This window comes from Athene noctua, chromosome 3 (genome assembly GCF_965140245.1).
Source record: "Athene noctua chromosome 3, bAthNoc1.hap1.1, whole genome shotgun sequence".
Lineage (NCBI taxonomy): Eukaryota > Metazoa > Chordata > Aves > Strigiformes > Strigidae > Athene > Athene noctua.
The window spans coordinates 83,725,889-83,743,928 of record NC_134039.1 but is presented as its reverse complement, the minus strand read 5'-3'; the positions used below and the strand labels follow the sequence as shown (position 1 = coordinate 83,743,928).

Genomic DNA, 18,040 nt, shown 5'->3' with positions numbered 1-18,040 from the left:
ATAGATGGGGTTTACAGTTTGTAATGTGCCTTTGCTTTTACTAATCCTGGGGCAGCAGGAGCAAAAACTCTGGGTTTCCATGTCATATGCTACTGTATTTAAAGGCAGGATCAGTCTTCTCTATGTGGTTAAATTCTCAGTTTAGTGTGGGAGTAGACCCCTAGGCTCTGTTCACATAACACACTTCTTGCTTCTTACCAAGTGTATAGAGGCTGAAGAACATCACTGACCTTTAATTTTCTGCTGAATTTACTTTGGTTCCCAACCTATTGTTAACTTGTAAGTGGTTCTTTCAGCCATCTGGTAACATGAGCTTGTCCAGCAGCATAAAACATACATAACCTTAGCTTCAAAGCTCATTTTATCTTTGCCAAATGAAAGCTTCACTGCAGTGTTCACTGTAAAATATTTATTGTGAAATGGATAACGGGAGCCTTAACGAGAACTTGAGTATATTGCTCCAGGTGCTTCATAGGGCTGCAAAGTTGGACTTGATCATTGTTCTTTCCAGGCCCTGAAAGAAATATGTTTCCTTGGCTGGAGGAGGAGGAGGAAGAGGAGTAATGATGCACCTGAAGCATTAGCAATATATATATGTGTATATACATATCTATATACAGGAGAGATGAGACGAGAGGAGAGCCAAAGCCAATTGCTCCCCTTAGCAATACACTTGAATAGCAAAATGTGGGAGGAGAGTGAAGATTTCAAAGAAATCTCTTTTCAGTAAGGATAGTATGAAGAAGACACCTGCCAAACCCTGGACTGTCTAGAAGTTCACTGCCACTATCCTATTCATCCTGAGCTAGTGAAATGGGAGGTTATTTGGAAATGGGCTGGGTGATCTTCACACTGTCTTCTTGGGTGGTGAAAACTTCACAGATGCTCTTTCTCATCTCCTTTCTGGCCCACGAGCACGCTGCAGAGCGTTAACCTCTTTGGTCATTGCATGGTCAGGACTGTGTGGAAGGTTTTGACATCAGTTCTCCCTTGAAAGAGAGCTTTTTCTCAAGATATCTCATCCCAAAGCAGTATTTTTTTCTTTAAGTTTTGTTCTGAAGCATGAGCCTTGGCATGAGTTTTGCACTAACTGAGCTCTCCGTAAGGATCTTCTAGAGTGCAGTTAAATCTAGCTGGTTGCTTTTGGCAGTTTCCTTGTCCCCACAGCACATGGTGTGAATAAGTAACCATGCTGTATACCTGCTCTGCTGCCACAGTGCTAGCAGTACTAAACTACATGATCAAGCAACTGGAAAATCACCACCCCACCCCCAGCAGCTGGAGCTCCTACAGCAACAATGTGATTTAATTGTTAAATATGCAGTCAAGATTGAACTTATTTCTGTATGTCTCTGGCAACTCTGTTCTCTCTGAACACATGGATCTCATTTAGCTCCTGGAGATGCTTCCACACCTACCCTCCTTCCTTACAGTTCTGGAAAGGCAGAGTATATACATGAGCTCAATTTGGCCTTGCCATGTAAATGTGGTTGTCAAAGTCCTCTTTGGCCAAGTTCTCTATGAAGCAAACTCCCCCGTGGCTGATCTATAGCGTTATTCAGTGATGCCTCACTTTAAAATAGACCACAGCCTTGCACTTTGGGTTTGGAGGTTTCTTTGCAGAGCAGCACCACCTGCAGTGGGGGTGGTTGGCAGACCCTTCTGTAACCTCCTGCTGCCAAATTCCTGCTGCATACAAATTCCTGCAGTGTAAAGATGGAGAAGGAGCCAGGGGAAACTGGGATGAAATTTTTTTGACAATTTGGAGTAAATAAAGACTTCCTTCCTGATGAGAAAAGCAGTTAGAAACATCTAGTCTAAATTCAAAAGGCTGCTTTGTAGGGTGATAAGCTGTCACGGGTGCTGGTTCATCATCCGTTAGAGAATTTAAGTCTCTGCTAAACAGAAGTGATACTCTGCTCAAGGAGGTGGCAGGTCGGTTGGAAGCTCACAGTGAAACTTTGTTTCTCTCTGACGGAGTCAGACTCCATTAATCACTAAACCTGCGATGTTATTTAATTGAGCTGCTCCATGAAATGGAAGCCTGCACCACTCCTGTTGCTGCTGAAGCCTGGAGGTGCATTTTAAGCACACAGCCCATGCACTGAGCCAGCAATAAACCACATGAAGGTTTTCACCACTGTTTTAAGAGTCCATAGTGGTTCAGGGAACATTATGCTTAGTGGCAAATCCAGACCTTATCCCAATAACCAGGAAAGCAATACCCTCCTGTGGGCTGTTGATTTAAGGTTTTGATTTTTATCTCTGATGCTAGTGGGTCACTGCAGATGAATATCCACCCACCTCTCCTCTCTCTCTCTCTTCTTTCCCCAGGGACCATGGTTGGAGCAGGTGCTCCCAGTGACAAAGAAGTGTATCACCCAAGGTTGTCTCTCTAGCTAAGCACTGTGTTGCACATTCTGTGCCTCTCACTGGCTGCACTCGTCAGCCCCCTGGGGGTATTGCACAGATCCCTGCATGGGTTTATTTCAAGGCCAGCAGCTCTCTGCCCTGTTCGATGTGAGTGCGGGCCTATTTCTCCCTCCCTTCCCACTGGGAGAGCACCGATCATGCCTTTAACCATGTCCTCAACCCTCTCCCCCCCCCCCCCCAACCTCCTTGTCTTCAGGAACTTGATGAATAACGTTCATCTAGAATGAAAGAGAGACAGCTGATTTCCAAGGAAAAGGGGCCTTGGTTTCTTTGGCACCAAAAAGTAGAGAAAAAGTCATAAATTGCCTAGCTCTAGAGGCTTCAGAAGGGAACCGCTGTCACCCGTGCTGTTGTAATGCACTGCTATGGCGGGCCTTAAAGGCTGCTGATCGTCCCAAAGCTGGTTCCTGTGTCAAACGGATGAGAAGCCAAATAGTCTTTATAGCTCCCGTCGATCAGTTTGTCCGCATTGTTTTTGGCAAACCAGCAGTCAACTTCCTGCTGGCCATTGTAGATCCTCCTCTGCTTCCACACCACAGGAACGAGCCGTCCCTTCACTTTCAGGGTATTTGTAGGGTTTGGCTTTAATGCTTCAGTTTGGTTCTGACCAACCTGCTGATGAGTTGTGTTTAGAGAGTCCTGAAGAAGTTTAACTTCATGGTTCAAGAACTGACCTGCAAGGCAAGATAAAATAGAGTTCATGACTGGCTGTTCTGTGCTTGTTTACAAGTTTTGTTTTTTGTTTTTTTTTTGTTTTTTTTATTAGGCCATGTTTTGAGGATTCTTCACATATGGGGTTGTAAAGTGGTTCTCTGCAATAGCAGGATGAATCTAGGTCCTGCAATTCTTTTCTAAATCTCACAAACACAGAGGTTAGAATAAAACCCTACTTCTTTTTTTTCTACTCGTCAAGATCTTGGCTGAGCTAAAGAGTTTTTTGAGCTGCTAGCAGTAAGTTCCCTTCTGTGGGCCACAGTTACTAGAGGATAGTAACCCATACAGTCCCCATCGGTGCGCAGAAAGATCTAGGCCTGAAGGTCCAAGTTCTCTTCCTTGCCTTCTTGGGGACAAGTTATTTTAGGACAAATCTAAGAGTGGATTTTTCTCTGTTTGGCCTGAATCCAAAACCCCACTCCTGAGGGATCATCTCCTGCTTAACCTGGGGATGCCTGAATGTCACAAAAACTGTGGCTTCAGTCTTAAGAGTTCTGCACCTGTACATGTCCATAAACATCACTACTTCTCATTGGCTGAAAGAACCCAACCATCTAGACATTCTCTGAGCCTACCTAAAGCCTAGTAGCTCTCAAAATGTGGGGATGGCTCTTTGCTCACTTCACGTTTGAAAGAAAGGGGCCACAAAAAGTAGCAATGTTTCTTGATCTCCATCAGGTTTTGGGTGTAAACATTTCAGTCCTGCAAAAACAGACCCTGTGGACATGTGCAAGTGCAGTACTTGAAGGCTAAGCCAGTGATCTCTGGCAGTGTGCTAGCTCTGTGACTGGAGCTCTCTTTCAGAATCTGTAAGACCTCAGTTGACTGTCTTCTCTGCCTAGAGAGATTCAAACTCTACTTTGCTATGTCCCTGAGAGCACAGTAGCAGCTGGGCTATTCTGAAATAGAACTACTGTTAGAGAATCTTTTATTGGTGTCTTATTCAGGGTTCTTGTGCAATACTTGGTTTCTGTCTCTGTGTTGGGAGCATAAAGTGTGTGTTCTAATGACAACTGTTTCATAAAAGGAGTGGAAACGTGAAAAACAGGCACAGCCACATAGCTAGGATAGTGGGAGATAGCTCATACAGAAAAAAGGTGGAAGAGACATTGGGGATACTAGCAATAGAGAAGTTGATTGAGTGGATGTAAACTTAATCCCCACCTGCCTTGTTCATTACCTCCTGTCTCTATCCTTTAAAACTGTTTGGAAGGATCATTTTTGTCTGTTTTACAGCTCTGAGCCTGAGAACCTGTTACCTACCCAGCAGCCCATGGGAGTCAGAAGAGAGGCCTTTACTGTTGGAGATGTAGAACCCCAGGTGATTCCTCTGATACGGGGCCGGCTTCTTGTAACGGTGGATGAGGATGACAAAGCTGATTGTGTCTCGTATTGTCACAGTGATGTTGGAATTGGCAGAGATGGACACCTCGAGGCTGCTGCTTCGCACAACAGCATTCCTATCACAGGACAGAAGAAGTCTTTCCCCATCATCCAGAATGATTCTTTTGGGTGTGATCTCCAGGTAAGATCTCTCTGGTTTATTGCTGAGGATAGTGATCGTGCTAAAGTAAGTTCGATGCTTCTTGTGGCCGTTGGGTGGTGCAGGAGCTCCAATTAATTGCCCATTCACAGTTACACCTTGCAGGAAAATAATCAATAAATGAAAGCTGGAACCAAGAATAGGTCTATTGTCTCAAAGACACAAGCCTTGCAACTGAGGACATGCAGATTCACCTGCTCGATTATTTCACCTACCAGTATTCAAAAAAACAGTATAACCAGTCTGTTACAAAATGATTACCTTATACAGAACCCCTGAATTTACCCAAGCTCAGAAATATTGGCTTTCCTTGGAGACATGTGCCCCCAGCCCCATTAGTCCTGACATTGTGTACACAGTGCTATAGGATAGGATCAGCTACTCCTCAGCACAGCCACTTCCTAAGGTCCATCCAACCTTGACCTGCCTATGACCAAGACAATGATGTTTGGGGATTTTGAGCCACATATGACAAATATTTCTCTTCTTGACTGCTATAGCCTGATCAACCGTGGTGTGATTTACCTAGCCCACCCATTTGTTGATGTTTAAGTCAAACCCGGGCAAACATATCAGATCTTGGAGGACTAAGCAAAGCTGCTGGCAGGCCTGCTTTTCCTCATATCACCAACTATCATAGGGACTGAACTTCAAGGAAGAGGACCTGGGTGTATCTGAGTGCTGCTGTCTCAGAGAATCTTAGGGTCGTAGACAGCTGCGGTTTGATGTCCCTCTCTACCTGACTCCTAAGAAGAGAATTAGCCTGGGAAGCCACAGAGTAAGGGTTATTTCCTTGGCTGACCACTAAAGACTGAGTGGGACCTGTAGAAGGAATAGCCTGACCGCAACAGTCTGCGGTGAAGTGCTTAACCTCCTCAGATGGCAGTGTTAGAAATTCAGGTTCTCTCTGTGTCTCTGCAGAAGACGACCCTGAACCCTGCACTTCCCTTGGGCTATTCCCAGATCCACCAGTGCTGCCTTTCCCACTTCCCTCAGTTCTTCCCAAAAAAACCCCACTTTTGAGTAGTCTAAGGTGCAGCTCCCACTGAGTCAAATAAAGCCTAGATGTCCACGTAAGATTCCCAATCATTAAAATTATTTTTGTGACTTGCCATCCACAAGACATTGTCTCACTTCTCGCAGGCCTCTGAACAGCTCCTGGACAGTAACAGTAAAGGAGGAGACTTGTTGCTAACCCAAGCTAGACCCAAGCCACCAACACCGAGATGAAATATCTCCATATCCCATCGTTCCTGGGGATATTTCTCCTTTCTGTCTTCATAGACTCAACTTGCTAGTGCTACAGAGTCTGTTTTTCTCGAGCTCATTTTGCATTTGAGACACAGAATCATTCAAGAGGTAGCACAAACACAGTCTGTAAAATAAGTTTACAGGAAGCATTGCCAGGAGCTGGATCTTATTCATTAAGGCAGACATGAACACAGAAATATGGAGGCTAGACCACTGCCACACAGAACAGAATTCTTGTAACTTTACTGTGAGGTTATCTTCTTTGTAAAACAAGTCTGTGCATTGTCTCTGGTTTTGACACCCCCTCCTCCCACCACTTTCCTGCTCAGGACATAATCTGCTTATTAGCTGCCCTGCTTAGAATTCCAGATCGGATCAGACCACAGTTTGGGCCCCTGAGGATCAGACTGGCTTTGGGCAAAGCAGATCCTGAATTGTGTGGGTTTCCTCAAGGCTATCATGACCCAGTAAACCAGTTTGGTAGTCTCTTCACTTGTGCTTGGTTAACCTGTTTGAATAGTTCACTCTGTCCTGAAGTGCACGCTACTGTAAAAGTAAAGAGTGAAGCTCCAATAACAGAGCGATTTTGGTGAGTCCAAATCTTTCATTTGCAGGTTGTGACTTTGTAACTAGAGGGCTGATGAAGTTGTGCTGTCAAATAAAGGCACTGTTGGTACCAGGAAGCTGAAGCCCCTGTGTAATCTCTCAGCACAAAGGTAGCTGCATGGTTTATGCAAAAACTACATGCAGCACGTAAAATGCCCGTAGCTGTTCGCTCAGCTGTGGATGTTGCAGCACTGGTCAACCCCCAGCCCATACTGGGTCAAATGATCAGGAACTGAGCTCTCCAGTCTAGCTGGACTGAAGGGGTGCAATGTGGTCCTCATGCACTCATGTGAGTCTCTTGGCTGTTTACACGTAATTGCTGCTCCCTTGACTCCAGTCAATGAAGACCTGAGCTAGGGACAGTTTGGATACACGTAAAGGCCAGTTCTCTCTATGGTTAGGTCTACTCTGTTGACAAACACTTCTGTAGATAAACTGTGTGTGTAACAGTGGCCACACCTCCTCTGTGCTTAGGCTTTCTGTGAATTTACCCATAAACTATGCTCAAGTTGGATGTCAGTAAGTGCAAGTGAGCAGTTTACCTCCCCTTCTAATCCAGGGGATTAGAGCCAGAAAACTGGTGTGCACCACTTTTCCATTGCCTGGCCAGAAAAACAACTTTTTCTAAATTCCTGCCACTTTCTTGCCTATGAAGCACCTTGGTACTTAGTCTTATTGCTAGAGATCTGGCCTTGCCCTTCAACTTTCCTCCACAAGCAACTGCTTTGCTTGGTGCTCACCAGATTCCTTATGATCAGAGACCAGTCGGAGAATGTCCCCTGGTTCTCCATCAATATTGAAGCAGACAGAGAACTTGCTGGAGGGAAAATCAATGACAAAGTGAGGGTCTCCATCCGCTGAGAAAACATGGAAAAAGAGACAAGTGTGACTTACACAAAACTCCAGTGTCCAAGAACGAAACAAAACTGCTTTACAAAGTGTGTTTGTCCTTGTTTTCTTAAGACCTCCCAGTTTGTTTTTTTTAGAGGGTTGGAGAGAGTTTGCCAGGAAATGCCATATTTTGCTTTGTTTTTCACAAAGATTATTTTATTTTGTTTTGGTTTTCTCACAGAAGAGTTGGGTTTACAATGAAAACGCAAAATCTAAAGAAGTCCAGGTGAAAATCAGGAGATGTTCTTCCTGGAATATCATTTCAGAGATTTATGGGAACTGTCATGCAAGTATTTTATACTCCTCCGTATTCTGTTGGGACACTACGTCCCTCACAGCACTCAAAAATGTATTCTCTAACCAAAGACTGCTGCATGGGCACACCTCACACTGAATCTTCCTGGTCCTCTGTATCAGATTGGAGCAGTCAACAGCAGATTTTAAACAATCCCACAACCTTAATTTTTCATCAATTTCTGACCCATCATCAACTACCAGATACTTATTATTAATAATAAGACAAGCCAAACCCCTACTTTTTAAGGTAAATTTGACCTTACTCAGTGAAATTCAAGTCTAAATTCTTGATCTGGGCTTATTCTTCAGTGTATAATGTATGAAAAGGATGTTAAGTAGGGGTGCAGAATCCACTGAGAAATAGCAAAACACTATAGAATTTTTTTTTTTTCCTTTACCGACACGTTTTAAATTTCAGCAACATTACTTTATAAAATGGTTTTTGACTAGTTCTAGTACAGAGGAAACATGCTACAGAAGTCTCAAACATGAGGATCGAGAGTTGTAGATCATCTGCCTTGCTGTGTTTACTCACACGTCTCATTACTGATCCTCTCTGTATTTTGTTTTTGTTTTCACTTTTCTCCTTATACTCCAGGTCTAGTAAATACGATTTTGGCTGATCTGTCAGGATGGTTATACCACAGTGGCATGCAACTGAGGTTTCCATAAATCGACCACTATTATTTTGGATTATTAAAGGCATGAAAACAGGCACTGACCTGAAGTTCTGGAGATTTTAATTCTTTGTTTATCTTGCTGTCTGTGTAGACCTAGAAATGGGGAAGGACAGTTACTTATTGAGCAGCAAAAATAGCCATAGTATAATAATTTACTCAAAATATTATTCAACGAGATTATGGGACATATTCCTGCAGCTACTTTAACCTTCATTTAGAATACCAATTTTTCTTCAATAATTTCTACAGAACAGTAAGTTGTTCCAGGGGGTAAAGTGCCTAAAAGGTTTGTTCAAGGTCACCCAGCCCACAATTAGCAAAATCAATATGAAAGTCTTCTGTTTACTACCCGTCGGTTCATTGGCTAGATCATCCCTGTTGCCAAAGTCAGCCAAGAGACATTACCTATGCAAAAAGTTTTCTTACCAGGACATGGTTATTTTTCCCTCATACCTGGTGGTGCCTTGTGTCCCTGCAAGCTCTGCAACTTCTCACCGATGCCATCAGTGGAAGGGCTGATGAACTCCTCTTGAGGTGGTTCTGAATGGAGCCCAGCCTCTCTCATCTTCAGAACGGTGAAGGGAGTGACAAAATTGTAAGACAGGGCCATTGACTTGGCTTTCTCCATCAAATAGTCTTTTTCCTGACTGTCATCACTCTTCAACCGGGAGTTAAGTAGTTCCTTGATGGTGAGGTAACTCCATGCCCTCTCAATGTAATTTTTATCACCTTTGCCATCTTCCAGGCCAGGGATGCCTCTGATGTCATTCCTGCTTGGCAGGTCAATAGCCACATCTGTTTTGAGGAGGATGTACTTCTTGGAGTTGCTAGCAGTCACCTCCACGTGGAGACTATCTGAGGTGTGGTTAATGAGTTTGCCAGCTATTATAATTTCAGAGCCATTGAAGTAGTTAGGGAAGAAATTCTGGGTGACTTGCTCCACATTGTCTTCAGGGTAATCAACACGGATGTCAGAGAGAAGGGGTGTTCCTATTTCATCATAGAACCTTAAACAAAGGCACATTTTCCATCATTAGTACTGTTCATGCAAATGTATGCACACACTCACTGATACATGGCCAAGAATACAGTCAGACTATCTAATAGGGCTCCTAAGACATTCAGGAGGAGTAGGAGCTACAAGGCCCTAAATTTAACTACTGCATTGACTATAACTTGGCCCAGAGAGATGGGGGAGTCTCTACCCCTAGAGATTTTCAAAACTTGAGTGTACAAGGCCCTTAGAAGCCTCTCCTTAATTTGAAGTTAGCTCTTCTCTGAGCAGAAGGCTGGATTACATGACCTCCAGAAGTCCCTTTCCACCATAATTATTTTCTGCCTCATTTTAGTTTTCAGTGTTTCTTAGGCAACTGAACAGAGTATGTTCAGAAGCATCCCTGCATGGTTTGGCAGTCACCTACCTTCCTCTAGGATTCAAGAGCTCTGCAAGGAGATATTTGTGACCATTTAAGTTTGCTTAAGAGGACCTGTCCATCAAAAGTAAATTCTTGGCTTGTCAGGGTCACAGAAAGCACCTTAGTTATTTCAAAATTACTTTGAAGAGATGCTGTTACCCACAGTTTTTTAGTTGTATGATGCATGGTATTCCAGAGCCAGAAAATGTAAGACCAGGATTCTAGGCCCCACAAAGATGGAGAGTATCTGAACCAAAGCTTCTGTACCACTGGAAGGGCCCTAGATAATACAGTTTGGGTGATTAATGTTGGACAGGTAGGAATGTGATTTTCTGAGGGGCAGAGGAGAAAGAAAATCAAGAAGGAATCTCACTACGCCCACATAAATGAGGACATTTCCCAGGAATGGAGGAATACTGACTACTAAATACAGGAGGACTGGCAGAAGAGAACTCACTGCTACCTTATTGCTGACTTTCTGTTGGAGCAAGTAATGACTTCTGTGGAACCATAGAGTTTAATCCTATAAGGCTTTAATAACATGACCTACCATACTTCTGAAAATATTTTGCACTGGACAGGTCTGAAAGCCTTTACAACGGTTCAAGGCCCAAGTTTACAGTACTGTGTTTTCCCTGCAGCGATGTGCTTTGATGGATCTTTCCAAGCTGCTCCAAGAATGCCATATTTCCCATTTAAATGCCAAACTCTACTCGGCAAGTCATTTGAATCTAATTTGGTAAATAAACAGAGAACTGGCCTCAACCCTTTTTTAGTTCAGGCTGCCTTTATTTTTCACATCTGCTTAAACAGATTGTCTGGAAGCTAAAGTCACACTTTCTGTTTTATTCTCTCTCCAAGGAAATCCAAAGCCTGAATTGGTTGCCTTTATTTTAAAGTCTCTCTGAGTACTCAGTGTCTGATGAAGAGGCCTCGATGCATTTTAAAACATGAGTGAATTAAACCTGAGAACTTTCTGTGAAACAACTCCTGGGGTATAACAAATAGTGGAGTGAGGGATACAACCAGTCTTGTAGTATAATGCAAGGAAGTAGCTGTGTAAAAATACAACCCACTGACCACAAAAATCACAAATGACATTGGCACCCATGTAGATTCTCCCTCCAACAGTGATTTGAATTGGCCTCCTGCAAGTGATCGTGCCCTTCTGTATAAATTTGGCACCAAATGCCAAATGGGTTTGCCATCAGCTTGATAAACAATCAGCTGTTTATCAGATAGAGGTGTCTGAACAAGTACTTGCAGTGCTGGGTTCCTGAGGCCCAATCAATCAGCACATCCTTCATTTGCCAGGGAATGCCACTTGCTATCCAAAATGCATGTTCTGAGAAGCAAACGACATGGGCAGAGTGGCAGATGCACCTACAAATTCTGGTTTAAAAGGAAGATGCTCTTGTCCATGCATAACCACCACAGTAAGAAAAGCCCTCGTGGAAGGTGCACGGTCTCATTGCTCCAGATAGATTAGACACGAGCTAGGGAGAGGTCTCTGCTCAATGACTCTCTCTTTTTGGTTTCTGAAGTTCAAAACATTAACATTTTGGGAGTGAAAGCCAAGCACTTTTGCCTGGAAGTCCTGACACACTGCCTGACATTTTAGACAGAGTTGTGGTTCGGATATCTTTTTGCTGTTCCTCACTAGGGTCTCCCCTTGCACTTCAGCTCCCTCATCACAGAAGAGGAAAGTAATCTCTGGTTCTACTGAATGATGAGGGTTACAGGAAACTTGTTAGGAATTTGGGTTACAAAGAATGAGGGAACAAAGCAACTACATGATCATCCCAGGAATGACCCTTGTGTGATTTTCAAAATCGAATATTTTGGAGTTTGGGCATAAGTTTATCTTCTTCAAAAAATAAATAGTTTTCTGCTCCAAACTGGGATCTCCATTCCTGAGCCCCTCCGTGCTGTTTACGTTGTCAGTTTGAAGCAAGTGATGCCTCCTTTCCTCCCTCCCTCCACTCATGCCTCCCATCTCTCCAGGTTTACATGCCTAAAACAATTATCTGAATTAGAGAAACAAATGCCTTGTTTTGAGGAGCTGGGAAGCTCCAGTACAGCTCAGAACGTCTGCTAGGAAGGAGACAATTTCCAGGTAGGCATCCTCAGTTTCCGAGCATACTCTGCCTCTCTCAACCAGAGTTGAGCCTCAGAAAAACTCCCATCTCTTGTGATGTCCCCTTAGAGGATTTTCCTTCCCAAAAGTCTTGCCCAGTGGACCCAATGCAAGAAATACAAGCACAGAAAAAGCAGAACAAACCCTTTGAGGTGGCTGGCTGCATCCTCATCCTCCTGGAAATGCCTCGTCATGCCGCAGTTCTCCAATGCCATCCTCTCCAGCAGCTTGTGGTCCACATCGTTGCCAATGCCGATGGTAAAGAGGCAGAATTTATCACGGATGGTATCCTTGACGTTGCTGAGGATTTTGGACGACTGTGTTTCCCCAACAGTGGGCCTCCCATCCGTGAGGAAGATGATTAGAGAGACGCTCCTGGCATCGATGTCATTCTGAGCAATGTAATCATTTAGCAGCTTTGCACCAGTCTGGAGAGCACCGTTAATATTAGTCCCTGGGAAGGTACCAAAATGATTAGCACATTCCTCCTTCCCAGAGCGGTACAAATAATTTCCCTAAGCTACCTTTAGTACGATGACAGCATCTCTGTTCAGTTCTGTTACTCGACACCAGTTTGGGATAGGTGTTTATAGTCTCATGAATTATGAATTACAGTTTATTATGTGCAATTGCTGTGTCCTTTATTAATGTACAACAGTCAGCCCTGGTAAGCAGAGTCACAGCACATAGCATGTCCTGCCCATACATACAAAACCAGTTAAACTTAATTAGGGACTCTCCCAGATGGTACCTGAACTGGGAAAACAAGTTCTGCTCATTTTGTCTGAAGGGCACAAGATTTGAAGAGAGGAAAAAGGCCTTCAAATGGGAAAACAAGTGGTTGGGTTTGTTCTTCAAACCCCAGGGGCTAACAAAGTTTAAAGAGAAGAGAAATAGCTTTGTTAGCTGAGGAGTCTGTTTTCACAAAACAACTGGCTAGTGAAGAATGGAGCTGCCTGAAGTGGGGAGAAAGGGACAAAACAGAAAATAAATGAAGGAATAGATGTACTTTAGAAGAACAGCCATGAAAAGGATACAAATCTACTGCTTGTTCAGAAAAAAAAAAAAAGGAAGCAGTAAAATGAGTACAGCTATCTCCTTGTTCCATGTATTTTTTCTGCTAGTCAGAGCAAAGAGGGATTGGTTGTGGAACATTTGTGGCATTAGTATGTGTAGATTAGGAACAGCTCTCAGCAAAAAGAAGGTGAAACTGGTCAAGAGTCATACATAACAGACGACTCCCAGGGGTCCAGCAGGATATCTGGGGAGGTTATCAGCAAGGATGTGCTAGCAGGTCTGACCATGTATCTAGACACTGCATGCACGGCTCCAGCGACTGCAGCAAAAGACAAGGAACAGGAAAAGGGCTAAAACTTCGGTAAAATCCTCAAAATCCAGACTGTTTTTTGCCAAATGGTTTTGAAACAAATCCCTGCACCTCAATATCCTCTCTCAGTCTCCATCCAGATCCAAAATTTCAGAATTTTTTTTTTTTCCCCCCAGAAACAAAAGAAAACCATCCCATGCGGCAGTTAGTGTAATGTCAAACCCAGCCATATCACAGAAGCTACCGTGCACTGAGAAGTGCCTTTTGCCACATGCACAAATATTTAGCAACAATGTTTTGTTCCCATTTCTTCAGTGTGTATGACAAAGGTGTAAACACAGCATGTTCTTCTTGAGTGTGATCTGTGAGCCTGAGTGCATTCATGTTCACTGGAAGATACTCAAGCAACAGCACCTTTACAGGGAAAATGCAGAGTTAGACAAAAGTAAAGTACTGCAGGCCTGTGGTGGAGAATCACTGCACCTTCCTGTTGAACCTGAGTTAATCATTTCCTTTTACTTTTGTTCTCTGGCAGGTTCATGGGCAAACTCAGCTGGTTCCTGTACAGCTCTTTTGGCACTTCAAGAGTAAAAAGGTTTGTACTCTGAGTTTAGTCCCACTGTTGGTAATTGTTTAACTGGGCAGGTCCCTTGACCACTTCCTAAACTCTTCCTCTCACAAGACAAACAGTATGGCAAACCATCCTGTTTGCTGTGTTTTTCCACCAGAGAGTTTCCTTTGCTAGGAGTGGTCACTGCTCAGGGGCAGCCATGGGAAGGCCCCGTCTGACCTTCAACCAGCTGTGACTGCTTGCGTGGGAAAAGATTTGCATAGGTCATTTTGCAGCTCTCTGCTTACCTGGGGAGTGCTCAGCTAGGAAGGACACAGCTGCCAAACTATGTTTGATTACAAACCTCACTCTGGTTTTTTTATACTAGTGTCCATAGCCTCATATGAGACCACTGTTTGAAATTCAAAATCATGCCAGCACTCTGCCGCTGTTCTGGGGTCTCCTCCTCTTCCCTCTTTACTCCTGGCAACAAGGCACAAGCCAAAAGGACAATAAATTCTTACATGTCATTCTGTCTGCTCCTTGGTAGAGACAAGGCAACAGTACTAGGTATGGAACCAGCTCTTGAAGAGAGCAATCCTACAGCCCACACTGGGTAGTTCACCCGTGGAGTTTCCAGCCCAGACAAAACCATGTGCCTGCTCTTACACAGACTTTCAGAAACTCCACAAGTACTGGCTCTGTGTGTCCTTCACCAGGATATGGTATTTATTCCTTTGTCCTCAAGAAATAACCTTGGGAATTTCCCCACTCCGAGGGTCTTATGAGATAAATGGGAGAAATGGGCCCAGCTTGGCTTTAATAAGTGTATCAGGTCACACAACTGTATCTGGGGACACCTCCCCATCATGTACACTGAGTAAAGGGCACATATCTTTATGTCACATAATCCTGAGGGGAGATGGGGAAGGGCTCCCTTTGCTCCACAACCCACTGTCTTTTTATTGCTACATGCTACAGGACCACATTCACCACTCTCCATTCTGGTGTAGTTGATTAATCCCATTCATATCTCTGAATCATACCTCCAGTAGGTGACATGTTATGAATGTACTTTTTGGCATCTCTTATATTATTTGGAGTAACTGGCACCAGCCGATCCTGCTGCCAGACCTTTATTCGGTTGGAAAAACCAATAATATTGAAGTGGTCTTCAGGCCTTAGGTCCTGGAGAATTGTGAAGAGAGCTTCTTTGGTCTAGAAAGAGAAGACAGATGATTAGGCACAACTGTCACTGCTTTAGTGGGCAAGAATTTAATTCTTAAGAAGTTTACTGATCTTACAGATATTTCTACACCGCCAGTTTGGCTTGGGATATCCTTCCCTGTCTCAAGGCCTGATCTCTGTGGTGCCAGGTGCTATGCAAATATAAGATGAAAGAACAACTCTTGCCCCAAAGATCTTGCAAAGCTGTGAGACACATGTCTAGACCTAAGCTTAAAAATCATGCATAACAATTAGGATAAAATCTTCCACTGACTGGAAGAACCATGCTCTGAACTAAGGGATACTGAATAATGTTGAGTAATACCAAAAACCTCATAGAGTTCTTCTAAAGCCCTCTAGACTTGCTGTAAGTGACAAACTTCAGCTTAGTAAGACCAGCTGAGAGAAGATGCCCAGAAGCAGCCTCTATACCCTATATTTGGATGAGGAACACTCAGGATGAATAGGAGTATGTAGCTGTAAGTAGAGGGATCAACAGCTTCTCAGCTCTGCCCCTTCTTGGCCACCATTAAGCCTTTCGAATTCTGAGGAAAGCTATGCAGGAAATAATATGGTGGATTCATCAGCATTTAAAGATTTCTGTCATGCCTATCAGGGATATATGTGAAGGGCTTGACCAGAAAAAATACAAAAAGTAGTATCAGCAGTGCTGGAAACCACATGTTTCTAGGAATGCTGGTGTCAAGACGTTGCTATGTAAAGACAGTTTGTAAAGGAGCTAAAGGACTGATCAGACTGTGTCATCAATATCCCTCCAGACTCTGCATCAAAGCTGATGATGCAATGATGCAACTGCAAACAAATTACCCACTGCAGTGGAATCTCTAATCCTACCAGCTGGTGACTTGGCTTCCAGTCCATCTGAAGTTAAGGGGAACATTTCCCATAGTTTCAAACATTTTGGAGCCATGTCTGGAGTCCCTCCCTGCATGTTTCTGTTCTCTGTAATAACCGTTTTTCTCCGTAGGGATCTCAGGATTTATCCCTCCATTTGTTTAGCTGGAACATTGCTCCACGTCTTACCACCATGCATTTTATGAATGTTTCATAGCTAAGAATACTAAACCAAATGCTGGTGGAAGAGGCTTTTTCAAAGAGAAGGTGAGAACCCCATTAGGTTCACATCACGACGTGCACCAAATAAACCTTCAAGATTAATGCCTGCCCCAAAAACTAAGGCTATCTCCCCAGTCTAACAGTCCATAGAGAACTTGCCAAGATGAGCTAAATAGCACTTGTCTGAAAAAGAAGAGGTTTTATGTTCTCTCATCTCTTTTACAGTAGCCTTTGTATTGTAAAAATGCATCAGATAATACATGACATCACCCTTCAAGAGCACACCTCAAACATTCACAGTCCCATTTTACAGAAAAGATAACTGAGGCACAGACTACTTTAGTAATGATGTCACAGCCTCAAATAGCTTTCCAAAACTTGGGAGTTCCCAGATCGTGATCCAGTAGGCCAAACCATCACTCATGCATGCACAGAAGGGCAAAGCAGCAATCACACAGTGGAGAAAAGGACTCGGGTTTATTCCATAATAACGAGAGGCCCATGCACTTGTTCCTTAAAAAATGGGCTCAAAGTAAGCAGAAGGTGAAAATGCAAAATCTTCAGTCCTGTGTGAGTGTGATCAGGCCTTCATGCTAACCTCTGGTGAAGGAAATTTGGGGCAGGATGTGAAAGCAAGAAACAATGTGACCACAACAGCTCCTTACGTGTAACATGCCCCCTCCACTAGCTCCAAGGGTAGGCAAGGGAGATGAACAGAGGTGCCTACAAGTAATAATTTGGAGGGAAGCTCCCCAGATCTCATTATTCTCATTATAGCTCTGATTATAATTAACATTGCTTGACCTTTCCCATTACAAACCCTCTTTTCAGTTTTTTGCACTTCTGTCAAACTGCACTTTTCTCAGAGGGATTTACTGGGCCCAAACAGCTCTGTTGTTTCTGAGAACAAGGCGAAAGGAAAAATAATCATGCTTTGGCCTTCTTGCAGGGAGACTGCATCTCACCTCCAGTGTGCTCAGAAATTCCTTTTGACATTCTTGCCTGTGTTCAGCCAAAAGAAAAGGAAAAGAAAAGATGAAACAACACAGAACAGCAGCATATGTTGAGGTACACAGCATCCAAGCTAGAATTGCAAGAGGAGGCAGGAGGGTACTGGAGAAGACTTTCCTAGAAAACACATCACTTCCCTCACACCCTTATACAGGGGCCAAATGTGGGGCTGGGACCATCTCTCTTCCCCCTTCTTTCATTCTCTCTTTCCTTATTTTTGTCACAGTTAAGTCAGCTTGAGTCAGTTCTTCCCAGGAAAAAGTTCTGTCATATTTTAATGCACATGTACAGCCAGCCTGGATTCTGGCTTCTCTATGATGTGCTTGCCTCTGCAACTTCAATAAAAAAACCTTTGAATCTGTGTAATATATATACAGGCAAACATATGTACACAAACATAAGTGTGCGTGTGTGGATATGGTTTTGTTCCAAAGCAAACAGAATAAGGGAGGCCATATGGTTCATTCTCCTGTAGCTTTTACCTCATCCCCAGTAAAAATAAAGGGTGGGATTCAGCTTTCCCAACACAGTCATCAGAAAGCTGGGCACTGAATCTAATCCCTCTCTAGGCAGGGGAAGACACCTCCGGAGAATAATCCATCCCATCTGTTTTGGACAGGGTTTAGGATGGGCTGAGTCATTGTCTGGAAGTGCCTGTCTCCCAGCATTGCCTCCAGGAGTCTGAGTAGCTCAACTATAGAGAAGGTGAGACTCACCTCAAGACCTCATCCTGCCCAGTCTTGAGCATTATAGTGCTTACTGGAGCCAGAAGGTGCTGAACTGGCTCTCCACCTCTCTCTGAATTGCCTGGCTCATCCTATGTGTTTTCATCTCTCCTCCCAGCCTGTAAGGACATCCAGATTTATCCTAAAGTCTGCAGT

At 43.6% G+C, this 18,040-nt stretch overlaps 1 protein-coding gene across 1 annotated transcript in view; it reads right to left on the bottom strand.

Moving 5' to 3' along the window:
- Nucleotides 1-406: 406 nt before the first annotated feature.
- The window catches only part of ITIH5 (inter-alpha-trypsin inhibitor heavy chain 5), a 48,825-nt gene continuing 31,191 nt past the window's right edge, over nucleotides 407-18,040 (bottom strand). The window contains exons 8-14 of the mRNA XM_074903523.1: nucleotides 14,891-15,062; nucleotides 12,112-12,421; nucleotides 8,869-9,422; nucleotides 8,458-8,508; nucleotides 7,288-7,404; nucleotides 4,411-4,788; nucleotides 407-3,107 (exon numbers count right to left, since the gene is read on the bottom strand). Coding sequence (XP_074759624.1) covers nucleotides 2,809-3,107; nucleotides 4,411-4,788; nucleotides 7,288-7,404; nucleotides 8,458-8,508; nucleotides 8,869-9,422; nucleotides 12,112-12,421; nucleotides 14,891-15,062 — 1,881 coding nt within the window. The 3' untranslated portion in view covers nucleotides 407-2,808. The remainder of the gene's footprint in view (nucleotides 3,108-4,410; nucleotides 4,789-7,287; nucleotides 7,405-8,457; nucleotides 8,509-8,868; nucleotides 9,423-12,111; nucleotides 12,422-14,890; nucleotides 15,063-18,040) is intronic.